The 19,792-nt window shown below is 40.6% G+C and overlaps 1 protein-coding gene across 3 annotated transcripts in view; it reads right to left on the bottom strand.

Moving 5' to 3' along the window:
• The window catches only part of atrn (attractin), a 138,449-nt gene that overhangs the window by 81,860 nt on the left and 36,797 nt on the right, over window positions 1–19,792 (bottom strand). For 2 of the 3 annotated variants that reach the window (XM_079692010.1, XM_079692011.1), the window contains exons 11-18: window positions 18,546–18,630; window positions 13,652–13,875; window positions 11,249–11,370; window positions 9,948–10,092; window positions 7,898–8,079; window positions 4,993–5,212; window positions 4,166–4,351; window positions 1,410–1,655 (exon numbers count right to left, since the gene is read on the bottom strand). In XM_079692010.1, coding sequence (XP_079548136.1) covers window positions 1,410–1,655; window positions 4,166–4,351; window positions 4,993–5,212; window positions 7,898–8,079; window positions 9,948–10,092; window positions 11,249–11,370; window positions 13,652–13,875; window positions 18,546–18,630 — 1,410 coding nt within the window. The remainder of the gene's footprint in view (window positions 1–1,409; window positions 1,656–4,165; window positions 4,352–4,992; window positions 5,213–7,897; window positions 8,080–9,947; window positions 10,093–11,248; window positions 11,371–13,651; window positions 13,876–18,545; window positions 18,631–19,792) is intronic. The other variant, XM_079692012.1, reaches the window with a different exon arrangement.

Raw genomic sequence — 19,792 nt, 5'->3', positions numbered from 1 at the left:
AAGCACAATGTGTTGAAACGCTAGCCAATAGAAGCGTTGTTGTTACATAGTGATGTCATTATGTCACGGAAGTAAACAAAGGAGTCTAATCGAGGCGTTTTAGGGGGGAGTTTGTGGGAACACAGGAATCTCATCCTTTGCAGACCATTTACATGCACCAATCAATATTATAAAACACACAACAGGAAAGGGAAAACTCCAAAAAGCACAATATGGCCCCTTTAAATAACGTTTTTACATGAAGTTGTGGAGCTGACCAAAAGGGGAGCCTAGCAAGGCATACGTTTTTCTGTTAGTTTTAGATTTGAATGAACGAGTAAAACAATCCCTGTGAGTGGGCATTATATTTTGTAATACAGGCAATTTGAGCATCATCATGAGGATTAGTATTCAGCCGGAGGAAACGGTTGTATAATGTTAATTTGGATCTGAAGGAAGCCTTTCTTCCTCAACAATAAGCCTGAAGTACAGAGTGGACATGTGGTGTTAGAAAGAGATGGCAGCGAGGGGGCAGAGGGCTCTGAAGAAAGGCGCTATTGAGTTGGATTTAGGACATGAAGGATCCTGTTCCTGCTGACCCACACTTAAATATAAATGTCAAGATATCTCAGTCACTGCTACTTTCATTTTTTTCTATAGGTTTAACTTTGTTATGAAAGGGCAGTACCAAATTGCTGGGGAAAAGCTAAATATATTTCCTTTAAAAAAACACTTTCCTCAACAATACGTTTATATATTTTCGGTAAGCGATTACTATTTAAAAGACTCTCACACAGAGCCGCCCCAATTCTCTGCTTGAACTAGATTGGGTCTGACCCAAAAACAAAGCTTTTGTCAGAAAAATCAGGGCCAACACAGGGGGGGGGGGGATTTCAATTGATTGCTCAAGTCTAACTTTTAGTGTAATGCGTCCACAGAAATAATAATAATAATAATAATAATAATGAAGCTTTATTATATAGCACGTTTCATACAACACGTGCAGCTCAAAGTGCTTTACAAAATGACATCACAAGTTAAAAACAAACAACAAGAAATTCCCCTCAGATTATTTGTTAAGAAAGAAAGGAGGTCAAATGTATGATAATTAAAATAAAATAATGTTTCTCTCTGACAGATAAGACACGAGACAACTGAGTCGATGCAACAATATAAAATATAAAATATAATATAAAACCCCACAAAACAAGTGAACATATAGGTACAACAAAAATAAAAAGATTAAAACATATAAAACAAATAAAACAACATAAAGGTAAGTAAATAATAAAGACTAAAATAACATTTAAAGTGGGGGGTTGCTAATCTAAAAAGATGTGTCTTTAGTTGTCGTTTAAAAATGTCCACTGAGTTGGCCGGTGGACATTTATTTATCAGATTATAACATAGAAAGAGTTGTGCTCCCGTACCTGGGCAGTGGATGAAGGACCAGTTGTATTTGGCCTCGTTGGGGCACATGCTGGCGTTGAGGGCGGGCTGGGGGCTGGCGGGCAGGCCGGGCAGCGTGGAAGGGGCCGGCACCGCGGTCAGGAAGGGCCCGCGGTACGAGCCCTCGATGCACTGACCCCTGCCCGTGTTGTTGTGGTCGGTGCACCAACCGCAGCCCGGCTGGTCCAGACACTGACCGCAGGTCCTGTACCCCGAGCAGTTCTCCGCTGCAGAAACAAACAAGTCAAATGAATGCAGGAGATTCAATTCCAGAACTGTGTGGACTTATTTTCTTGATGTCCACATATCGCCGGCAGAAAGGCTTTTTTTATAGTTTCTTTGACAACGTATCACCGCTGTTGTAGGACAGACTTGCTTCACCCCCTGTAGGTGCCATAATGCTACTTAGCCCAGGTTCATTATTTGTATTATTATTATTTGTTTACGTCACTTTTATTTGTTTGTTGAGCACTTCCGGTAATTGTCACATGGGTGTGGTTTGTCTATTTAAGTCACCTGTTTCATGTCGAGTGGCACGACAGAGGGTGTGCTTGTGCTGTCATTTTTTCTGTTGACCGTTTTGTCCATAGTTACTATGTTATGATTTTGTTTATTAAATATCCTTAAAACTATATTGCTTCAATATGGACTTTCTCTTCGAAAACGCGTCACAGTTTATAGCCAAGTTTAGCCTCTCGGCGACTCAAACTTAACTGGGGATTGAGCCGCCGCACCCCCTTTATTTTCTGTTCATGCTACTATATATTTGTTTGACATGGTTATTTGACCATTATCCAACTGGAAGACGCTTGCTCTCACACTTGGTATGAATGCATGAGTCTGAAAGAGCGTAGAGCGAGGACGAAATGTTACACACTCACCGGCAGCAACATCCAGTGTCCACCCGGCGTATCCTCCCGTATAAATGGGCTTTTCTTTCATTGTTATGATAGTTTCAAGTCTTAAAGACACTGTCAAGCTTTTCCTCCAATTTCTACAATTACCTCACTGACACTTTTCTAAAAAAGCGAAATAGTTTTAATTTGAAGCACCCGGAGCAATGCAAATTGAGCAGAGCGCTGGGTGCAGCATTTCTTCTCGAGGCAGTATGCGCTCAATCTTCATTGGAAATAATTGAAAAATGACGCTATGTGAATACAGGCCTTTACTTGGGCTGGTTCTCAGTGATTCCCCATGTGTAAGTAAAGGATTCAAATATCAATTACTGTCATATGAATGGTAGGTAAGAGTGTATTTTTTTTATTGGATGATGTAAATAAGGTCTAGCCTTTGCAAAAGATTAAATTAATAACACCTCCATCAGGCTCAACAGTTAATTTATCTCTCTCCAGCTGCTCTCTATAAATATTTGCTTTAAATCCTAGCTCTCAGCCCTTGAGGGGATTATCTGTGTGTAGCTGTAGCAACAATATATGCTTAATTGACCTGCCAGGTTAAATAAATGAAAATTGTTCTTCGCTGCGCTGTGCACACAACAAAGCACCAGCCGCAGACTCAGCTATCAAACTATTAAAGCAGATTATTAATCCCCATCTCATCTACTGGAGGGGCCACAGTGTAATGTGCTCGGCTAAATGAAGGTTAAAAAACAACACTAAAGAATCTCCGCCTCAGATAGTCACAGTTATTTAAAATGTTGCCTTTGAGGGACTTTCTTTTAAGTCTAATGGAGATCGCTGCATTCGCTCAAGTGGTTAAGAACATTAAGGAGCGCTACGTGAGCGGACTTCAGATTTGTGCTTTCTTTAATGTGTTGAGTTTTTTCCTTCCGTCCTCAGATTGAAACTCATGACCAGGAGGCTGGTGGTTCTGGTTGCCGCAGCAACTTAATCAGAGGTTTAAACAGCATGCTACAACATTTTCATTTGTCTGAGTGTTTTTGCTACAGTAATTAGTTTGGAACAAAAAGGGCCAGAACTGGTATAAGAAACGCATGGAGAGATTTTTACAAGCTTTGAACTTTGACATTTTATGTAGAATCAATGGGTTACGAATCAAGAGATGCCAATGGCAGGGTTATAAAATGCAGAAAGGTTATTACACGAGGACATGATGAGATCAATGAGTCAACAAATCCTGTACTTGTTACCTCAGCAAAGAGAAAATGTCTAATTGTAATGGTGCGTAATTTCCCTGAAGGTTTCCTGCAACGTGTTATAATGTAAACAAGACTGTCAGTAAAAAATACAAATAAATTCCACCCAAGTATATGTTTGGTTATTATTGAAGACATTATCCTTTTGCATCACTAAAGATAAACTATTTAATTAGTTAATTAATTATAACAAAACGCTATGTATTTTGCTGAATTATTTTTGTCCTTTTTGTTGACTTCACTTCTGTGTCCCAATACATTTTTCAGAGTTGTTTAATTTGAAGCTTCACTAAGCAAAGTCTTGTGAAAAAGACTGAATGACCAAAAACATGAAGTTCTAACAGGTAAATATTTGTTATTCATTATTCTGAGTCTATATATACCAATAATATCTTGCCAAAATAAAAACAGAAAAACATCTGAAAGGTGGGGTAGATCTATGATCTCAAGGGACAATCTGGATAAATAAATGTTTGAAATGAAATGAAAAATTCCATGGAATATAACAAAAAATGTATCTCGAGCCGGTTTCTCAAACGTACTTACCCCACCTTTAATTAGTTAAATCTTTGAAATATGATATAAAGATTAGAAAGAAACTGCAGAGATTGAGAGTCTTACGTGGGCAGGTGTTCATGGTGAACCACTCCATGCACTGTCCGAAGGGGAAGGAGGCCACGTACGCGTTGGAGTCGACGCACTGCTTCATGTTGCTGCACCACATGCACTCGGAGCTGCCGCTGGTGCACTCGCTGCACATGGCCCTCATGGCACACGGGGTCCGACACTGCTTGGCACTGTGGTTGGCTGGGGGACATTTCAACAAGTTAGGCTGGTACAAAACTTCCAGTTGTCTATTGGTAAGTGTTTTCCTAAGGCAGCAACAGTAATTAGTTCGGATGATACACAGAGTTTTTAAAGGTCCCCTATTATACTGTTTTTCATCAATATATTATAGGTCTCAGATATATACAAAACATGTCTCTGAAGAGTTTGGCTCCAAACACCAAACAGATCATTGCAGCATCCCATAATCCCCTCTGTTTCAGCCCTGTTTCCAAAGTGCTGATTCTCTGTCTGTTACTTTAGATGAAAATAAGGAGCCCCTCCCCACGCCCCTCTGAGAGAGATTTGGTTACAAAGAACTCAATGGTGCTCTAGGAGGAGATTCAAGTGATAAGGTGGGGGGGGGGGGGTTACCTTGGTTGCTGATTGGCTAATAGTTACACAAGCCAAAAAATCGTTATGACATCATAAAGTGGCCAAAATCTGATCAGCTCATCTTCATACAGGTTTTTATAGAAATGGATCAGGACCAAAAGAGAGAGAATCTTTTTTCCTGAAACTTTCAGAATATTTTAACGCAGAAGGGACACATGTTGATGTAGAAAAGACATGAAAAAGTGGATTTTGGATAATAGGTCCCCTTTAAGTATTTTAGCACCCACCTGGTCGTTCACACAGGCTGCCATTCACCGGGTTGATGCAGGTCTGAGCCTTCAGTCCGATGGACGCCGGCTCGGCCAGATATCCACAGAATCCGGCGTCGCTGGGCTCTCCGGGCAGCCACTGCAGCGAGGTGTTGGTGAAGGGAGACATGTCCTCCCAGCACCAGTACGACACGTTGATCTTCCTGAGCCCCACCCAGGGCGTCAAAGAGGCCTTGTACTGCAAACACACAGCAGCACCACAAAGTCAAAACAAGGATATTACACACAATAAAACACATTGTTTTCCATAAATGTGATCAACGCTCAAAGCTTGACTACTGTTTACTTACACTACTCGTCATTATAGCTTTAATGATTAGAGAACGAATAATCACTTAGCATTTTCTGCAATGTTTGCTTGAAAAATAAACCGTTTTCAGCATTTCAAATATGTAGATTTTCCAGATTGTATCTTTTTGATATCATATTAAAACTGTGGGTAAGGTGACCAAATAAATGTTACAAATGTCCTTTTGGAAAATGTTTTTTTTCAAAATTTTAATAAATTTTATCGACCAACAACGGATCAATTTAATTAATGTTGAAAAAAATCATTGTTAAATTGTTGTCTTTTAAAAAATATCATTTTGTAAATTTTCTTTTTAACATTCTCTTAGTGTTTGGTCAACGTCTAATGTTAAAAGCTCATTAAAAAAACGGTTGAAAAAGAGACAAGTTAAGTTAATCTGTAAATAAAAACTAATGTGACATTGATGAAAATCATGTCAGGAAAAAAATGGTTTTGTTTTGTTTCAGGAATCACGACTTGCGCAGGCTGTGAGCAACAATAAATCTTCTACACTGAATACATTTCCCTTGGCGGTACTAGAAGCAGCTTTACTTCCTCCACCTGGGAGGCTCTGTTATCCGTCCCATCTCTAATCAATGGCCATGTTGTTGCAGCAGTAGTAAACAAAGAGAGAATTACTGTTCCATTAGGATTTAATTGCATTTCTGGGATTGATTGATCCGGTCTGTAAATAGTAGGAAGTGCTAAACAGCACAAACGGCGTCTATATAACACGACAGGAGGACTTGTGAAGCATGTGTCTCTGTGGCTGTGCAGCATTTCATTGTTAGACTGGTCAGGGTGAACACATATATTATTCTGGAGAAATTACTTCTTCTCCTCTGCCTTTAAGCGCAAAGATTACCTGGAACTGACCATGGCAATTGAATTTAGACAACAGGGGAAATCTGCACAATTTCATTAGTATGGATGAATCCCAGCTCTACTTTGTGATTTAAACTCAATGTCTTTGTCTCGTTTAGCGTCCACATTACATATGCTCAGCGGGTTTCCAGCGCACTTTGTAGGATCGTAAGTGGGTAACATTTTAGCACGGGTGGCTTCAGTGAGGGATGGCAGTGGTTGTGTCTGAAACTAAAGCAGCGCTGCAGCTGTGCATGACACCGCGTTTCAGTGAAGTGCAGAACAGATAATTAGAGCTCACAGTGCTTTGTTTGAAACATTCAGGATGATGTGATTCCACAGTGAACTCAAGTGGAGACACATACCCTAATATTTAGACAGATTTAGCTGTGATTAGTCAAATAACATGGGTCCCCTCCCAGCATGAAAATATGAGACTTCTTTCCATAGAGCATAATCATTCATTCAGTAAATATGAAGGATTGTATGATTTCCATTATAGGACAGGAAATGGAAAATTCTAGATCCGACGGTAAGGTCATCAAATGTCGTCTTATTTAAAATAATTTGTTTACAATGATTTTAAAGACATAGCAGATAATCCTCTTATTGGAGAATTGTTGGTATTCATGGTAATTAGTACAAGTATTTATGAATAATCAAAATAGTTTCCAAATCATTCTCTGTTAATCTTTTCACATAAATATGTATTGCTGGTTAATCAAATGTAATCAAAACTCTGGTTTACAAAATTTAAAAAAAGGTAAGTTACGCAGATTCTATGTTTAATTTATTTGTTTTTCTTTGCTACAGTAAGTGCCAGACTTAGTCCCATCCTCATTGACCTCAGTGCAACTGGGTGTTATGCATTTACATTAAATTATAATTCATCTATGAACCAACTTTGAAATGGGTTGATTACCATCATTACAAGCAACCATGAGAAAAGCTACAAGGCCAAGCAAATATGTTCAAAGACGAACACATTCAGTATTCATTTAGTTAATCACTTTGCGTGCGGCATCTCTGGGTAAATTGCAACCTTCGCATATCTCCACTTGTTTTCATATCCCATGTGTGTTATGGCTGTGTACAAACTGGATGTAAAGATGAAAGCTAACAGTGTACATCTCCTCGTCATTCTCACATCTGTGGTATGTGACGTGCATCTGATGATTAGATAGATTTCTGTGTATTAGCTCGATTGGAGCGAGTAAAAGATGTCGGAGGAAATCTTCTGTTAGTGGTAGATTTGTTTCACTCTCACTACTCCAAGGAATTAAGACAAAGATAATCAAGCAGAGCTCACCTGGAGATAACAAGCAGCATTTTAAAGAGGGCACCTACCACAAACACAATTATTTTAAATATGTGCTGTTAGTTTTGTTTTGTCTACTATAACATGGAAAAGGCAATCTGAACAGTGTATTCTTATTTATGTAGCTCATGTATAATTATTAGTGGTGGAAAGTCACTTTTACTCGAGCACCGCACTGTAAATTGTTTTGACTGTACAATTGTGAGATACTTGCACTTTAACTTCTTCATTTAGAGCTGCTTTATACTTCTACCCCCCCTATATCTCAGAAGCACTTACTGTACTTGTTATTCACATACATGTATTTGACGAGGCCATTATGTAAATCAAGTGCTTCCAATCTGATTAATCAATTCAGGTGATATCCAGGACCGTCCCCCCCTCCCACTTACCACCACGCTCATGATCTGCAGCTCCTTCAGCACAAAGTCCACCTTCTTCTGCGTGGTGAGCGAGGCGAGCACGGCGTTGTGGCTCCGGCAGGCCAGCTTGGCGTTGTCGTACGAGTCCTTCGCCGTGATGATCTTCACACAGGAGTTTCCAACAAGGTGCCAGCTCTCACCACACACGTTTTCTGGAATGGAGAAGGAAAAAAAAGTCATTAGATGAGAAGTAGAGAAAATATGGGTTTGAACAATGAGTTGACAGATTATGAATAGGACAACTTTTATTTGATTATCCAACATTATTTTCAATACTAGTATCAACAGGCTACCACAGGAAAGGAATCCCAGCCATAGAGGGACATACACATTGTCAAATGTAGGATGTACTGTCACATTGAATCTAACTTAAATTAAAACCAGTATGATATAATAAATATTATATAATGTATCCTCTTTAAATTAGTCTAATTTTGCAATTATAGTTCTGATAAACGTCCTGCAGGTGCAAAGTGAAATCCAACATATTGGTTTCCAACTTTACAATGGAACCTGTAAGGGAACATCTCTCTCCATCAGTGGCGGCGCCAGAGTATTTGTGTCGGGTAATCTATGGTAGGGCTAACCCATACAGTGGTGGGGCTCAAGTCAGTATTGGCAATGTAATTACATACACGCTATATCGCCCCCCTTGACAGTGAAACGCCACGCGTGAGGTTTAGATTATTTCCCTGTCTCAATCCAAATTGAACTGTATGAAATAAAAAGGCACATTTGTCTTGTAGTAAATAAAAAGGGCGACCTGGAGCCAATCCTGCAATTTCCCCACAGATGAAAGAGTTGACATGCTGAAAACCCGACCCCTGTAGGGGGGTCTGCGGGGATTCTCCCCCAGGAGATTTTTTGAAATACTAACATGAAATACACATTCTGGTACTCTCTTAAGAAGAAAAATAAATCAATCTATTACTACACGACATATTTAAAAAAAATGAATGCCATTTTAGTTTTTTGTTACTTTGTTCTGAAAGCTGAACCTGCTGCTCCTCACAGAGAGAAGAGAGGAGAGGCTGTGTGAATGACTTTACATTGTGGATAAGGGTGGATAGCCCCCATTGTTCTGTGTGTCAAAATGAAAGACAGCCCACACACCTATCAATCATCAAACCGTGGGGTCTTATTTCATTACGTGTTGATTTCTATCAACACGTAATGTTGTATCGATGTATATAGAGATGTACTACAGCAAAAGTATTCTCCGTCGAGACTTCCTGCAACAACACCACGCCGTTATCTTGATTCTGATTGGCCAGAAGACATTTTCAAAGATGTTCTATTGAGAAGACGATCACTACACTACGTGACAAAAGTTTTCAAAACCGTTTCTAGTCTTCGGTATTTCCAGACAAGTGGCTACTGAAATCAATCTTACTAACTGCTGTCTGTGCAATAGTAGTAGTGGTAGTAGAACCTTTATTTATCCAGGAAAATCTATTAAGAACAAATTCTTATTTACAATATTATTATTATTATTATTATTATATTATTTGCAATTTACTCCGCACGAGTTGGCGGACTTTATTTCGATTACTTTAACATCATTTTTCATGGTGGGGCTAAGCCATTTCTTGGTTTGGCTGTGTGTAGCGTACCCCAGCCATACCCTGGCGCCGCCACTGCTCTCCATATATATAAATATTTGACCATATCATCACACAAGCTTGGTTAATGGTGATGCATCCCCAACTCTTATCATTAAATCCAATCACTTGTATATACTGTAGACTCTTATTGCACAATTTCCCTATTTCACTATTTTCTTTTTGTATGTACTATTTTTTCTGTTTTATTGTGTTGCACTGTTGGAAGAGCCTGTGACCTAAGATTTTCATCGTCATAACTACACTGTAGCTACGTACGAATGACCAGTAAAAGCCTTGGGGCATAAACTGATCCCATAAGTGATGATAGATGGCCAAAAAGGCGATGATGAAACTAACACCAAAATTGTAAATACTTTGCATTTCCTCTGCCTGGGAAGTAATGTTTGTATTCCCACCGTTACCTGGCAGTGAGATGCACTCCTGGTTGCGAGGCTCCCACTGACAGTTCTGGTCCACAGCGCAGCTCTTACAGCTGGTTTTCTTGTTGCACACCGATGACGGGTTGTCTTTGGGACACACTTCAAACTCTGCTATTGCCCCCTGGGAAGAGAAAGCAGAAACATAACTCAAACTAACAAATCAATATGATCCATGCTCCATAAATGTCTTGTTTCATTATCAATAGAAGGCAACGAAATATTCTAGATCAGTAACATTTGAAACATATGGAAAGATTTCATGAAGAAAGACTCTTGTATCTAAATGGATTGTTTTCTTCCTGACCATGCAGCTATCTGAGTAGAAAGCCAGGTCATCACAGCTGGAGAGACCGTCGCTTAATAATCAAACATCGAGTGGAGATAGGAGCGCTGGATGAGACACATGAACTGCCTTCTGGCATCATATTGCATTTGACTGAGAAGCCATTTAACCGCAGATTGACCGATCAGATTCACTGTAGGAGACGAGAGCGTGCTTCATCAGCTCTTTATCTAATCATCACTCAAATTTGATACGTCTCAATTTATAGGCTGTAATAACTCTTGGAGGAAATGAAAGGGAGTACTTTTGTGTCGCTTTTAAAATGGATAAAATCTGCCAAAGCTAATGGAGTTGCAGAGAAACTCATAATGTCCAAACATTCATCACTCTGTGTTTCAAAGAGCCCCATCACTTAATAATGCCTTTTAATCGTACATTTTAAACTGCTGTAACTAAGGAGCAGATGCAGTTAAATGGAAGACTTGTTAAATCCTTTTTTTACCATAGAAATACATGTTATACCAATTTGTATTTTGTGGTCAAACTATAGCATTATAAAGGAAATATACATCTGCAGAAATGTCCTCCACATACTTAGCCAAGGCCTTAAACTTAATAGTAACACAAGGCATGTGTTAATTCCTATAACATGAAAGCGTTTTCTTTTAGTCAGGAAAAATACAATGAACAATATATTTACCCCAAGTCTTTTTTAAAGAAATGTAACTAATGTGTAATTAACGCTTTGCTTTCTTCTGGCTTCTTTGATGTACACCAAATTGAATTATTATAATTATTTTTAATTGTGGTGACATTCTCCCTCTGAGCAAAACGTAAACATATTCCATTGACCTTTTTGAACATTTGCAGTGAACACAACGGTAGTGCAGCTGTACTTTAGGCCTACATTTCAATGAACTTCAGGTATTTTAAGAGACAGAGAGGACTGTGTTTTTTTGATGTTGGAGTTGCAGGGTTAGCAGTGTGTTCTCACCGTGGCGGAGGTGCAGTTGCTCCCCAGAGACAGGCACTGTCCAGAGCACCACTGGCAGCCGTTGGTGTTGGCGGTGCAGCTGTAGCAGTCTGTGTACTGGTCACACTTCTCACTGTCTGCATCTGCAACAGTTGGAAGAACATGGACTTTAAATAGGTTTGTCCTAAAAACTATTTAAAGTTATATAAGAAGGAAACGCAGAAAGTAAATGAATATTACAAGAGTGTGGGCAACGTTTTTAACCCGAATACCGGGTCTCACATTGTTACATTTTTATTGTTGTTTGAAGATTTTTAAAACTATTTTTAAGCAATTATTCCAAATGATGGGTCGCAGCATTAGGGTGACACCAGCTGTGGATGCATTATCCCAATCATTTGGACTATTATTACTCATTTAATAATGTCTAGTCATGGAGCAGCTAATTTTACTGTATTTACTTTACACCATATCACACTAAATATTTCACCTACAGCTCTAAAATGGAAGCATAGGGAGTCTCTTGAGTTCTGGTTCATTTCTCATACGGCACTTTAAGTAATTCTCGTCCTGCTGTGGACCGCTGACCTGTCAACACTTCCTGGACATGAGCTTTCTTCTGGGGAAACTGGGGCAGGGAGGCCTGCAGACAGCAGCAGAGCGGGGAGCCTCTCTGGTATTAAACGTGGCTGAAAGATATTCCGGGGAGCAGTATCCATCTGCCACCACTTCCTCAGACCCCCACGTCGGGAAATGAGAGTGCCCGTGTTGGGGAAACTGAGGATTTTTTGTGACAAATGGCAAACAGCAAACAGAAACTAATTGTCTGAGCGGGAAGCAGAGAGACCTGGCTGAGCTGCCTCTGATGATCACATCTTGCTATCTGAAACACACTCGCACACATATACAACACACTCACACACACCTCGGCTGTAAACCCTGAGAACTAGAACACACTGTCATTTGAAAGAAAATGACTTAAAAGTAGTGAGGACACTGGAGAACACACACATGCATTCACAGCCTTAGGATAACAACTATTACCATTAAGATTGTTTTGATTCATTTGTTGATTAAATTATTATCTAGTTTTTAAATTGGCAAATAACAGTAAAGAATCCACGTCACGATTTTCCCAATGAGGTAGAAATGTATGGTTTAAACTTTAAATGACATATGCGTTATGTTGACATTATTATTCATCTGCTGCTTGTTAAAGTGGCAATAGACAAGGGTTGCTTTACCTTATCATCATAAACTAAATGTTGAATACACAATGTAATGGCTAAAGGATGATGACACCATTTGTGTTTGGAGTGGATATGGGTAAAAGCCCCGGGCAGATGCGAGCTCCACTTACGGCACAAATCCAAGGAAAACAGAATGCACTTTGTCCTGTGATGTGTTGCCAACTTCACATTAAAGTAGCTACTGTGGCACTCGCTCCAAAAGTCATAAGCTCATTTGCATTTTGGTGGAGTTGAGTATTCTCTTTTGCCATTTGAATTAATTAATTGATGGATAAATAGTCTAGAAAATCTTGAAAAAGGCCAATTAAAAAAAATGTATGTTGATATTTTAAATAGCTTTGATGTTTTTTTTTCACTAACTGGTAACATATTAGAAATAAGAAAAGCAGCAAGGCAAATTGTTAAAGTGGACCCATCATGCTATAGTTGAATAATATAGTGTAGGACCATACCTATATAAGGCATATTTATACTTTTTATTTTTCAAAATACCAAACAGATCATGCATTTTAGCCATTTCTCATTTCACTCGATTTAACACTGTCTTTGCATCATGGGCTGATTCTGTGAGAACAGCACCATCTACAGGCCTGGCATATGTACTACAGCGTCTCCAGCGCTTTCCAACGGCAATGTCTGTGGCTGTCTCCTCCTGATTGGTGGAGTTGGCCCAATAGCCGTAGGACCACTTCTGTGACGTCACAGAAGTGTTCAAATCTGGATCAGTCTGTATCAGATCCGTTGCAGCCCCTTTTTAAGAGATTTGGGTATGGAGGAAAATAGAGAGGGTTGTGTTTTATGACACTTGGTGAGTTCCCTGGAACACCGGGGACACATATTCATGTAGAAAAGACGTACAAAAGTGCATTTTGCATGATAGGTCACCTTTAAATTCCTGTTGAACAGCTAATGAATTGATCCCGTTGCAGCACAGTATCACACAAGCATCGTCATGGTGACATTCTTTCCCCCATTCTCCCTGCTTTGGCAGTCTGTTACAAACAAGCCCTTTCTGCCAGTTTGTGCATGCCGTTGGACATCAGTGTTATGAATGCAGATGAGCTCTGCAGACACTCAACACAAAGACAGCCAGGATCTAAAATAATCTGGGATTAGTTTCACATGGCAGACGTGCAGCAGTTTAGCATTTCAAAGCGATGGCGGTGTCACCTACATGATCGTGTGTTACAGGAGGCCGGGAGCTGCTGCTGCTCCCCTCCGATAGCGCTGCTCTCCCAGGGCAGGCAGCTCTCCTGGGTGCTGTTCCACACACACTGGATCCCGGGCCAGGCCTGGCTGCAGGACGCCGGGCTGGAGAAGGCGGCGCAGCTGGGCGACGTGTAGATGAGGACGTCACTGAGCAGCAGGCTGTTGAAGCCTCCGAACACGTACATCACGCTGAAAGATGAGAGAGGGAGAGATGTCAGAAGGCTACAGTGGAAGGTGGTGAGGAGATGTAAGGGATTCAGGAAGTAAAACCAGGTGATTTCCGCTTCAATCTTCCCTGGTTTCAACCTTTTGTGCACAGTGAGAGCCAGGGAAGCTTAGGCCGAGTGCTCTTCCTCTTCTCCGGCTTCAGCCTGCCTCACAAGTCTGCTAAATCCCCAACAAGAGCTCTCTTCCTGTGAGGATGGCCCTGACAAACCCCCCGGCTGTGTGTGTGTGTGTGTGTGTGTGTGTGTGTGTGTGTGTGTGTGTGTGTGTGTGTGTGTGTGTGTGTGTGTGTGTGTGTGTGTGTGTGTGTGTGTGTGTACAGGGCATATCTGAACATCTCTCTCCACCAGCCTCTGTTCCGCTGCTGGGATTAGTGTGTGTGTGTGTGTGTGTGTGTGTGTGTGTGTGTGTGTGTGTGTGTGTGTGTGTGTGTGTGTGTGTGTGTGTGTGTGTGTGTGTGTGTGTGTGTGTGTGTGTGTGTGTGTGTGTGTGTGTGTGTGTGTGTGTGTGTGTGTGTGTGTGTGTGTGTGTGTGTGCGTAAGTGTGTGTGTGTGTGTGTGTGTGTGTGTGTGTGTGTGTGTGTCTGATCAAAAGTCTCGTCGGATCACAGAGGGCAGACTTCAAACCGCTCACTCTGGACATCCTGCTGCGCCTCCCATCAGAAGGAGGAGAATAGAAATGTGTTACAGGGGAGCAAAACTGATCCGCTTCCTTTCTTCCTAATTTAAAGAGATGGGAGTCTTTGCAAAGAAGCGAAGGACGATTAAGACCATGAACGAATAAAGTTATAAAAGTTTAAAAAAGACAACACACAGAAAGACCAATGACTACTTGGATAAACACCAGTAGAGATCAATAAGAATTGTTATTTCATAGTAAGCAGATAGTCAAAGATGATAACCTTATTAACTCTAAATGGAAGGATCTTGTAAATGAAATATATGACATGGAAACAGGGGACACGAAAAGTGAATATCTTTTGGTGAAAGATGGAGAAATAGGTAAGGTATACATGAGAATTCATGAGGTATCCTTTAGCTGTTATAATTATATCCTATACATTGATAGATTTTTATTTTAGTTTTTTCTTCTGACTTTTGTTATATGTATTATAAATGAAAAAGTATTTCATGTTGTTTGTGTTTTGGTTTCTTAGTCCCTGTAACAATATCATTTATTAGAATGCAATTCTAAAAAAAAATAGCTGAATACAGAAAGTGAGGTTTATTATTATTATTGATTATTTTTAGTATAGATTTCAAGAAGGCTCTTTCTAAAGGAAGAGTGTTGCAGAGTTGGAGGCACTGACAGTGAAAGCATTCCTCTTGCCTTCAGTTTCTCCTTTAGTCGAGACCGGGGGATTGCTACGCATTGTATTATGATCTGAGGAGCGTCAGGACTCAATATATTAACTCACACAAATCTAAGTTGGAGTCAGACCGTGCTTTAAAATACGAGAAAACGAAAAAATAGATTTTCAAATCAAATTGAGGCCAATGCAAAGAGGGGATTGGAGTAGGTGATGTCTGTTACTGTTTAACTTCACCTCCATATTTTACAACATGAGTACTTTACCTTGAACATTCAAACTGAAACGCCTATGCTTCTGTGTTTGGAAGAAGCTTTTAGAGAATATATTGCAAACTATCTTTTGTTGACCAGTTTCATTTTGACTAAATCTCCATATTTATTTAGGATTCAGGATTAAAATGACAAAGTGAGACATACAGGGAACTTGATTTGATGTATAATGGTGCATACTTAACAATTGTACGAATAATTAAGTTCTAAAATAAAAGCTAATATAGAAGTATTATAAACACAATGTTATACAACTTATACTAACCCTTTAAATACGTCTATAAGAAATATGTTCTTTTCAAGCCTTAATGTGAAGTGCTATGACGTGTTTTCTTTCCAAAGCCAACCTTTTATTTAAATAAAGCCCAACTTAACTTCACTCCAAAGTGTGCCTGAGATTGTGTTGAATGTGAAACGAATCGATGAACCAATGCATGAATGAACTCTTAATTGGTCCTGAGGAGCCGGAGTCATCAGTGAGGATTGACTCCAACGGGGCTGGTGATTCGTGTTAATATTTGATGCGTTCTCTACAACACCATGTATAATTTAATATGGATCGCTGTGTCTTGCTCTGCTGGCGGTGCAGATAATACTTACTGATGAGTCATCCCTTCTGGTCGCAGCACCATCACTTTCACAATGTATTCACGTCGCAGGCTAATAATGAAATGTCATGTATGAACGCACAGGGGATTATTTTCCAAGGTGGAAGGTTTTTTTTCTGTCTCTGTCAGTTGGCCTTGGCTCTAAGTGTTTGCGGCCACCGAGTTTACAGTATGTTCTTTTTCAACTTGCCCGGGCGGGAATGAGGGCTCCAGCGTTGCCCAAGCTGCAGGAAGCCTCCGCTGAGAGGACTCCAAGGAAAGACAGAGGTCAATACGTTGGCGCCAACATTGGCTACAGGAGGAGGAGGAGGAGGAGCCCATCCGCCCTTTGACAGGTTTTGTATTTAGTCCTCCATCACCCTCACATAAAAATGTTGGTAAACGAGCACCATGCAATTGTTCCCACATTTAGTTTGAATGCAAACAAAAAACAATCATTTGAAACCTTCTGTCTGATCACCACGGTGTTACAATGTGATCGGATCAGTCCTTCAGATATTACTACGTTAGCTAGCCCAGAACGTCAACAAGCTCTCGGGTCCCGGTCCCAACTGTGTGCATCACTTTTGAGTGTCTACGTTTCCATTGTGTTTTGTATTTGTAGCGCATTTAGTAAATGCAGCACGTTTCGTCAAGTTGGTAAAGATGTTTCTTCAGCTGCATGTTCAAACGTTCAAAGGTTTTAATGTCATATGTGTTTTGGCACATTCGTGTTTTTATAATTGCACGGTTTCTGGAGTGTTTTGGGCCGTTGTAGCGCTTTTGCACCCGTCAGCCACCGCAGATCGCATGTCTAGCTTGATCAAATGATTCAGAGAGCATCTGGACTGTAACGTGCACAGATAGGTGAATAAAGAAAGCAAGGAAAGGAACCAAGAAAACTGTAGTTTCCCATTCAAAAAGCTGAGGAGTCCCCTGATGAAACACGTAGCGGAACGCATATGGAAAACGACATCTCGGCTCGTATTTACATCAGAGGCAGATATGTACTTAAAATGTTTGTTTGTGTGTCATATTCCAGTTGGACATGTCTTTAAATGCCCTGAGTGCATAATTAAATATGAGTTAACCCCAGTGGAAATAAAGGCAGTGCCTCTGGTTTACATGCACTCCAGAAACAAGGTCACTGAGAGAAATCAGGTTGAGGCTGAACATCTGAGAGCATGCACTGCAGATTCCTCCCATACTAACTCTCTCCCTATTTCAGGGATGGGCAAATGGCGGCCCCCCCCCCTCCTCTTTTTGCGGCCCTCAGATTAATTAATTTATGAACAACGTAATTAATTTTAAAAAAACCTAGTTACGTCGCGAGCTGCGTACATGATTTCAAATACCGCGAAACAATCTGTGACGCGTTTGTGTGTATTGTGTTTGTTTCCCGGGGAAACCCTCACAAGAAACACCGGCTGTTGTTATGTCTGCTGTGACGTTAAGTTGCCTCTTGTAATTAGGCCTTTACAAGCTTAAAAGTTGTATTTATCATCTGAATTTGGCGAAACAAGTTTAATATTCTTAAAACCAAGACTTTGTTTATTTGAAATCAGATGAAAACAAACTGTCACGGACCCTGCCGTGTTATCTACTATACGCCTTACATTCATAATTTCAGCGGGATGGAGGGAGGGGGAGTGGTGCTGAGGAACAGCAGAGTGCGGGCTGACAGGTGTCTGTGTTGACATTCCCCTTATTGTGGAATAAGGGGAATGCAGAGACTGGCTACAAGTGTCTTAGGTTCAAGTTAGACAGCTAATGTCTGGGTTAGTGTTCATGACTTCATGTTCATGACTTCACGTGTATGTCATCTTAATGGTTCATCTCCAATCTTTCCAATAGTTTAAAATAGTTTTATTCCACTGTTTAATAACCTGTTCTTTACAAACATGCCACTTGTAAAAATGAAATAACATTTCTGTGAACTGATATTTGTTTAGTGAGCTTATTAGAGGATGTTCCCATTTTTTGGGGATGTTCCCTTTGATTGTAAAATGTCAATGAAGATGTCAGACTTAGTATATTTGTTAATAATTACATACAACACATGGAATTTGTGTGTGTGTGCGTGTGTTCCAAGTGAATTATGTGGACCCCACCACCATCAAAGTTGCCCATCCCTGCCCTATTTGATTAAAAAGTAGTAGATTTTTGATGTAAAAGGGACAAATTAAAAGAAGCAAAAGGTGTTGGAGTGTTTTGCCAATGAAAGCCTCCAGAATATCTTGTGTTCTTTAGCTTATTTAACAAATCTGTGGGACTCTAAGGGATGAATACCATGCCTTTCATACTCTGTGTATAAGTTTCTTTTGTAGATAAGATCCTGTGTTGCGGTTTTAACCTATTTTGTTGAATTTTGTTCCATTAGTTTAGCCAAAAATACATGTTCCACACTCTCCATACAGCCTTTTATGTGCAGCTGTTAGCTACTGTAAGTGCTGCATCAATGATTACCTGTCACTGATGACGGCCGAGTGTCCGAAGCGATTGACGTCCTGGAAGAGGTCCGGTCGAGGCAGCACCGTCCACTCATCACACGCTGCAATGAGAAGAGGCACGGAGAGGTCAGACTGATGACCTGCTCTCACATATTCAAAAATGTGGGTCTTCAGCACTTGGACATTCGGCTGACATGCCATGGGTGGTTAGCGAGACCTTGAACAGCTCGTATCCCCCGTGTCCTTGACCGAGGCACCAGCGGCTGCAGGAGCAACAATCAGGGCGAGAAAAGGCAGCCAGGCATGTCTGGCATGTGGAAATAAATACACTCATGAAATATGGTCTCATGTGGGGACTGAATGCAACACAGCGCATGAGGTTATTATCACTGATACTGTAGATCACAGCAAGAACTAGTTTCAACTCCCAAAACTGACTGTTTTACCCCAGACATTGAGATGTTTTGAGCTCAAAAGCATAAACTCACTGCTTACTGGGTGAAGACATTGATGAATAAGGTGATGAAGTCATGTATGGTTGTTGTTTAATGAAGCTGCAGCAGTAGATGACAGTGTTCACCCATCATGATCATGTTCAAACAAAACAAACAACAACAATAAAGAGTGGTGGCATGTGAGGCTGAAAGTCAAAGCTGCAGGATCCCCGAGCAGCGAGTGCAATACATCTCCTTCAGTCAGAACAATGCAGTGCAAGTCATCATGCTCTCACACAGAATGACATCAGGAGCTCCACATCCACAGGTAGACACTGTCCTCTGCTGGCACACGCCGGTACTGCAGGTGGTGCATTGCCCGTCAGAGGAGATTTATTATGACACCATCCACCAATGTCAGGACGGCGGACGGGCCTTTAATTCTACGCTCTAATTGAGTTCAGCTCGTTAAGGAGGGGGCGATTAGTCCTGGACGCACAGCCCATCTCTGCTGTAATTACCAGGCAATTACAGAGCGGCTGCTGCTGACACCGAACTGCAGCTGGCAGGTGGGGGGGGGGGGGGGGGGGGGGGGCCGGGGTGAGGAAAATACTATTCTACTAGTCTTTTCTGTCCAATTACAAAATTATACAGAGCAGCAGCAGGGAGGAGAGGTAGAGTGGTGGGAGGGGAGATAAACACCGTTTTTAATTTCTAAAGTTTGACTAAAGTGTCAAAGGGAAATCATGAAAACAATTTGTTTCGCGTGGTGACCAGAGTGGGATGAATTAGTCTTATCATGCCAATCATGTGGTAAATGTAAAATTGG

Source organism: Notothenia rossii, assembly GCF_949606895.1.
Source record: "Notothenia rossii genome assembly, chromosome: 7".
Lineage (NCBI taxonomy): Eukaryota > Metazoa > Chordata > Actinopteri > Perciformes > Nototheniidae > Notothenia > Notothenia rossii.
Note: the sequence above shows the minus strand (reverse complement) of the source record. Positions and strands in the feature narration are given on the sequence as shown.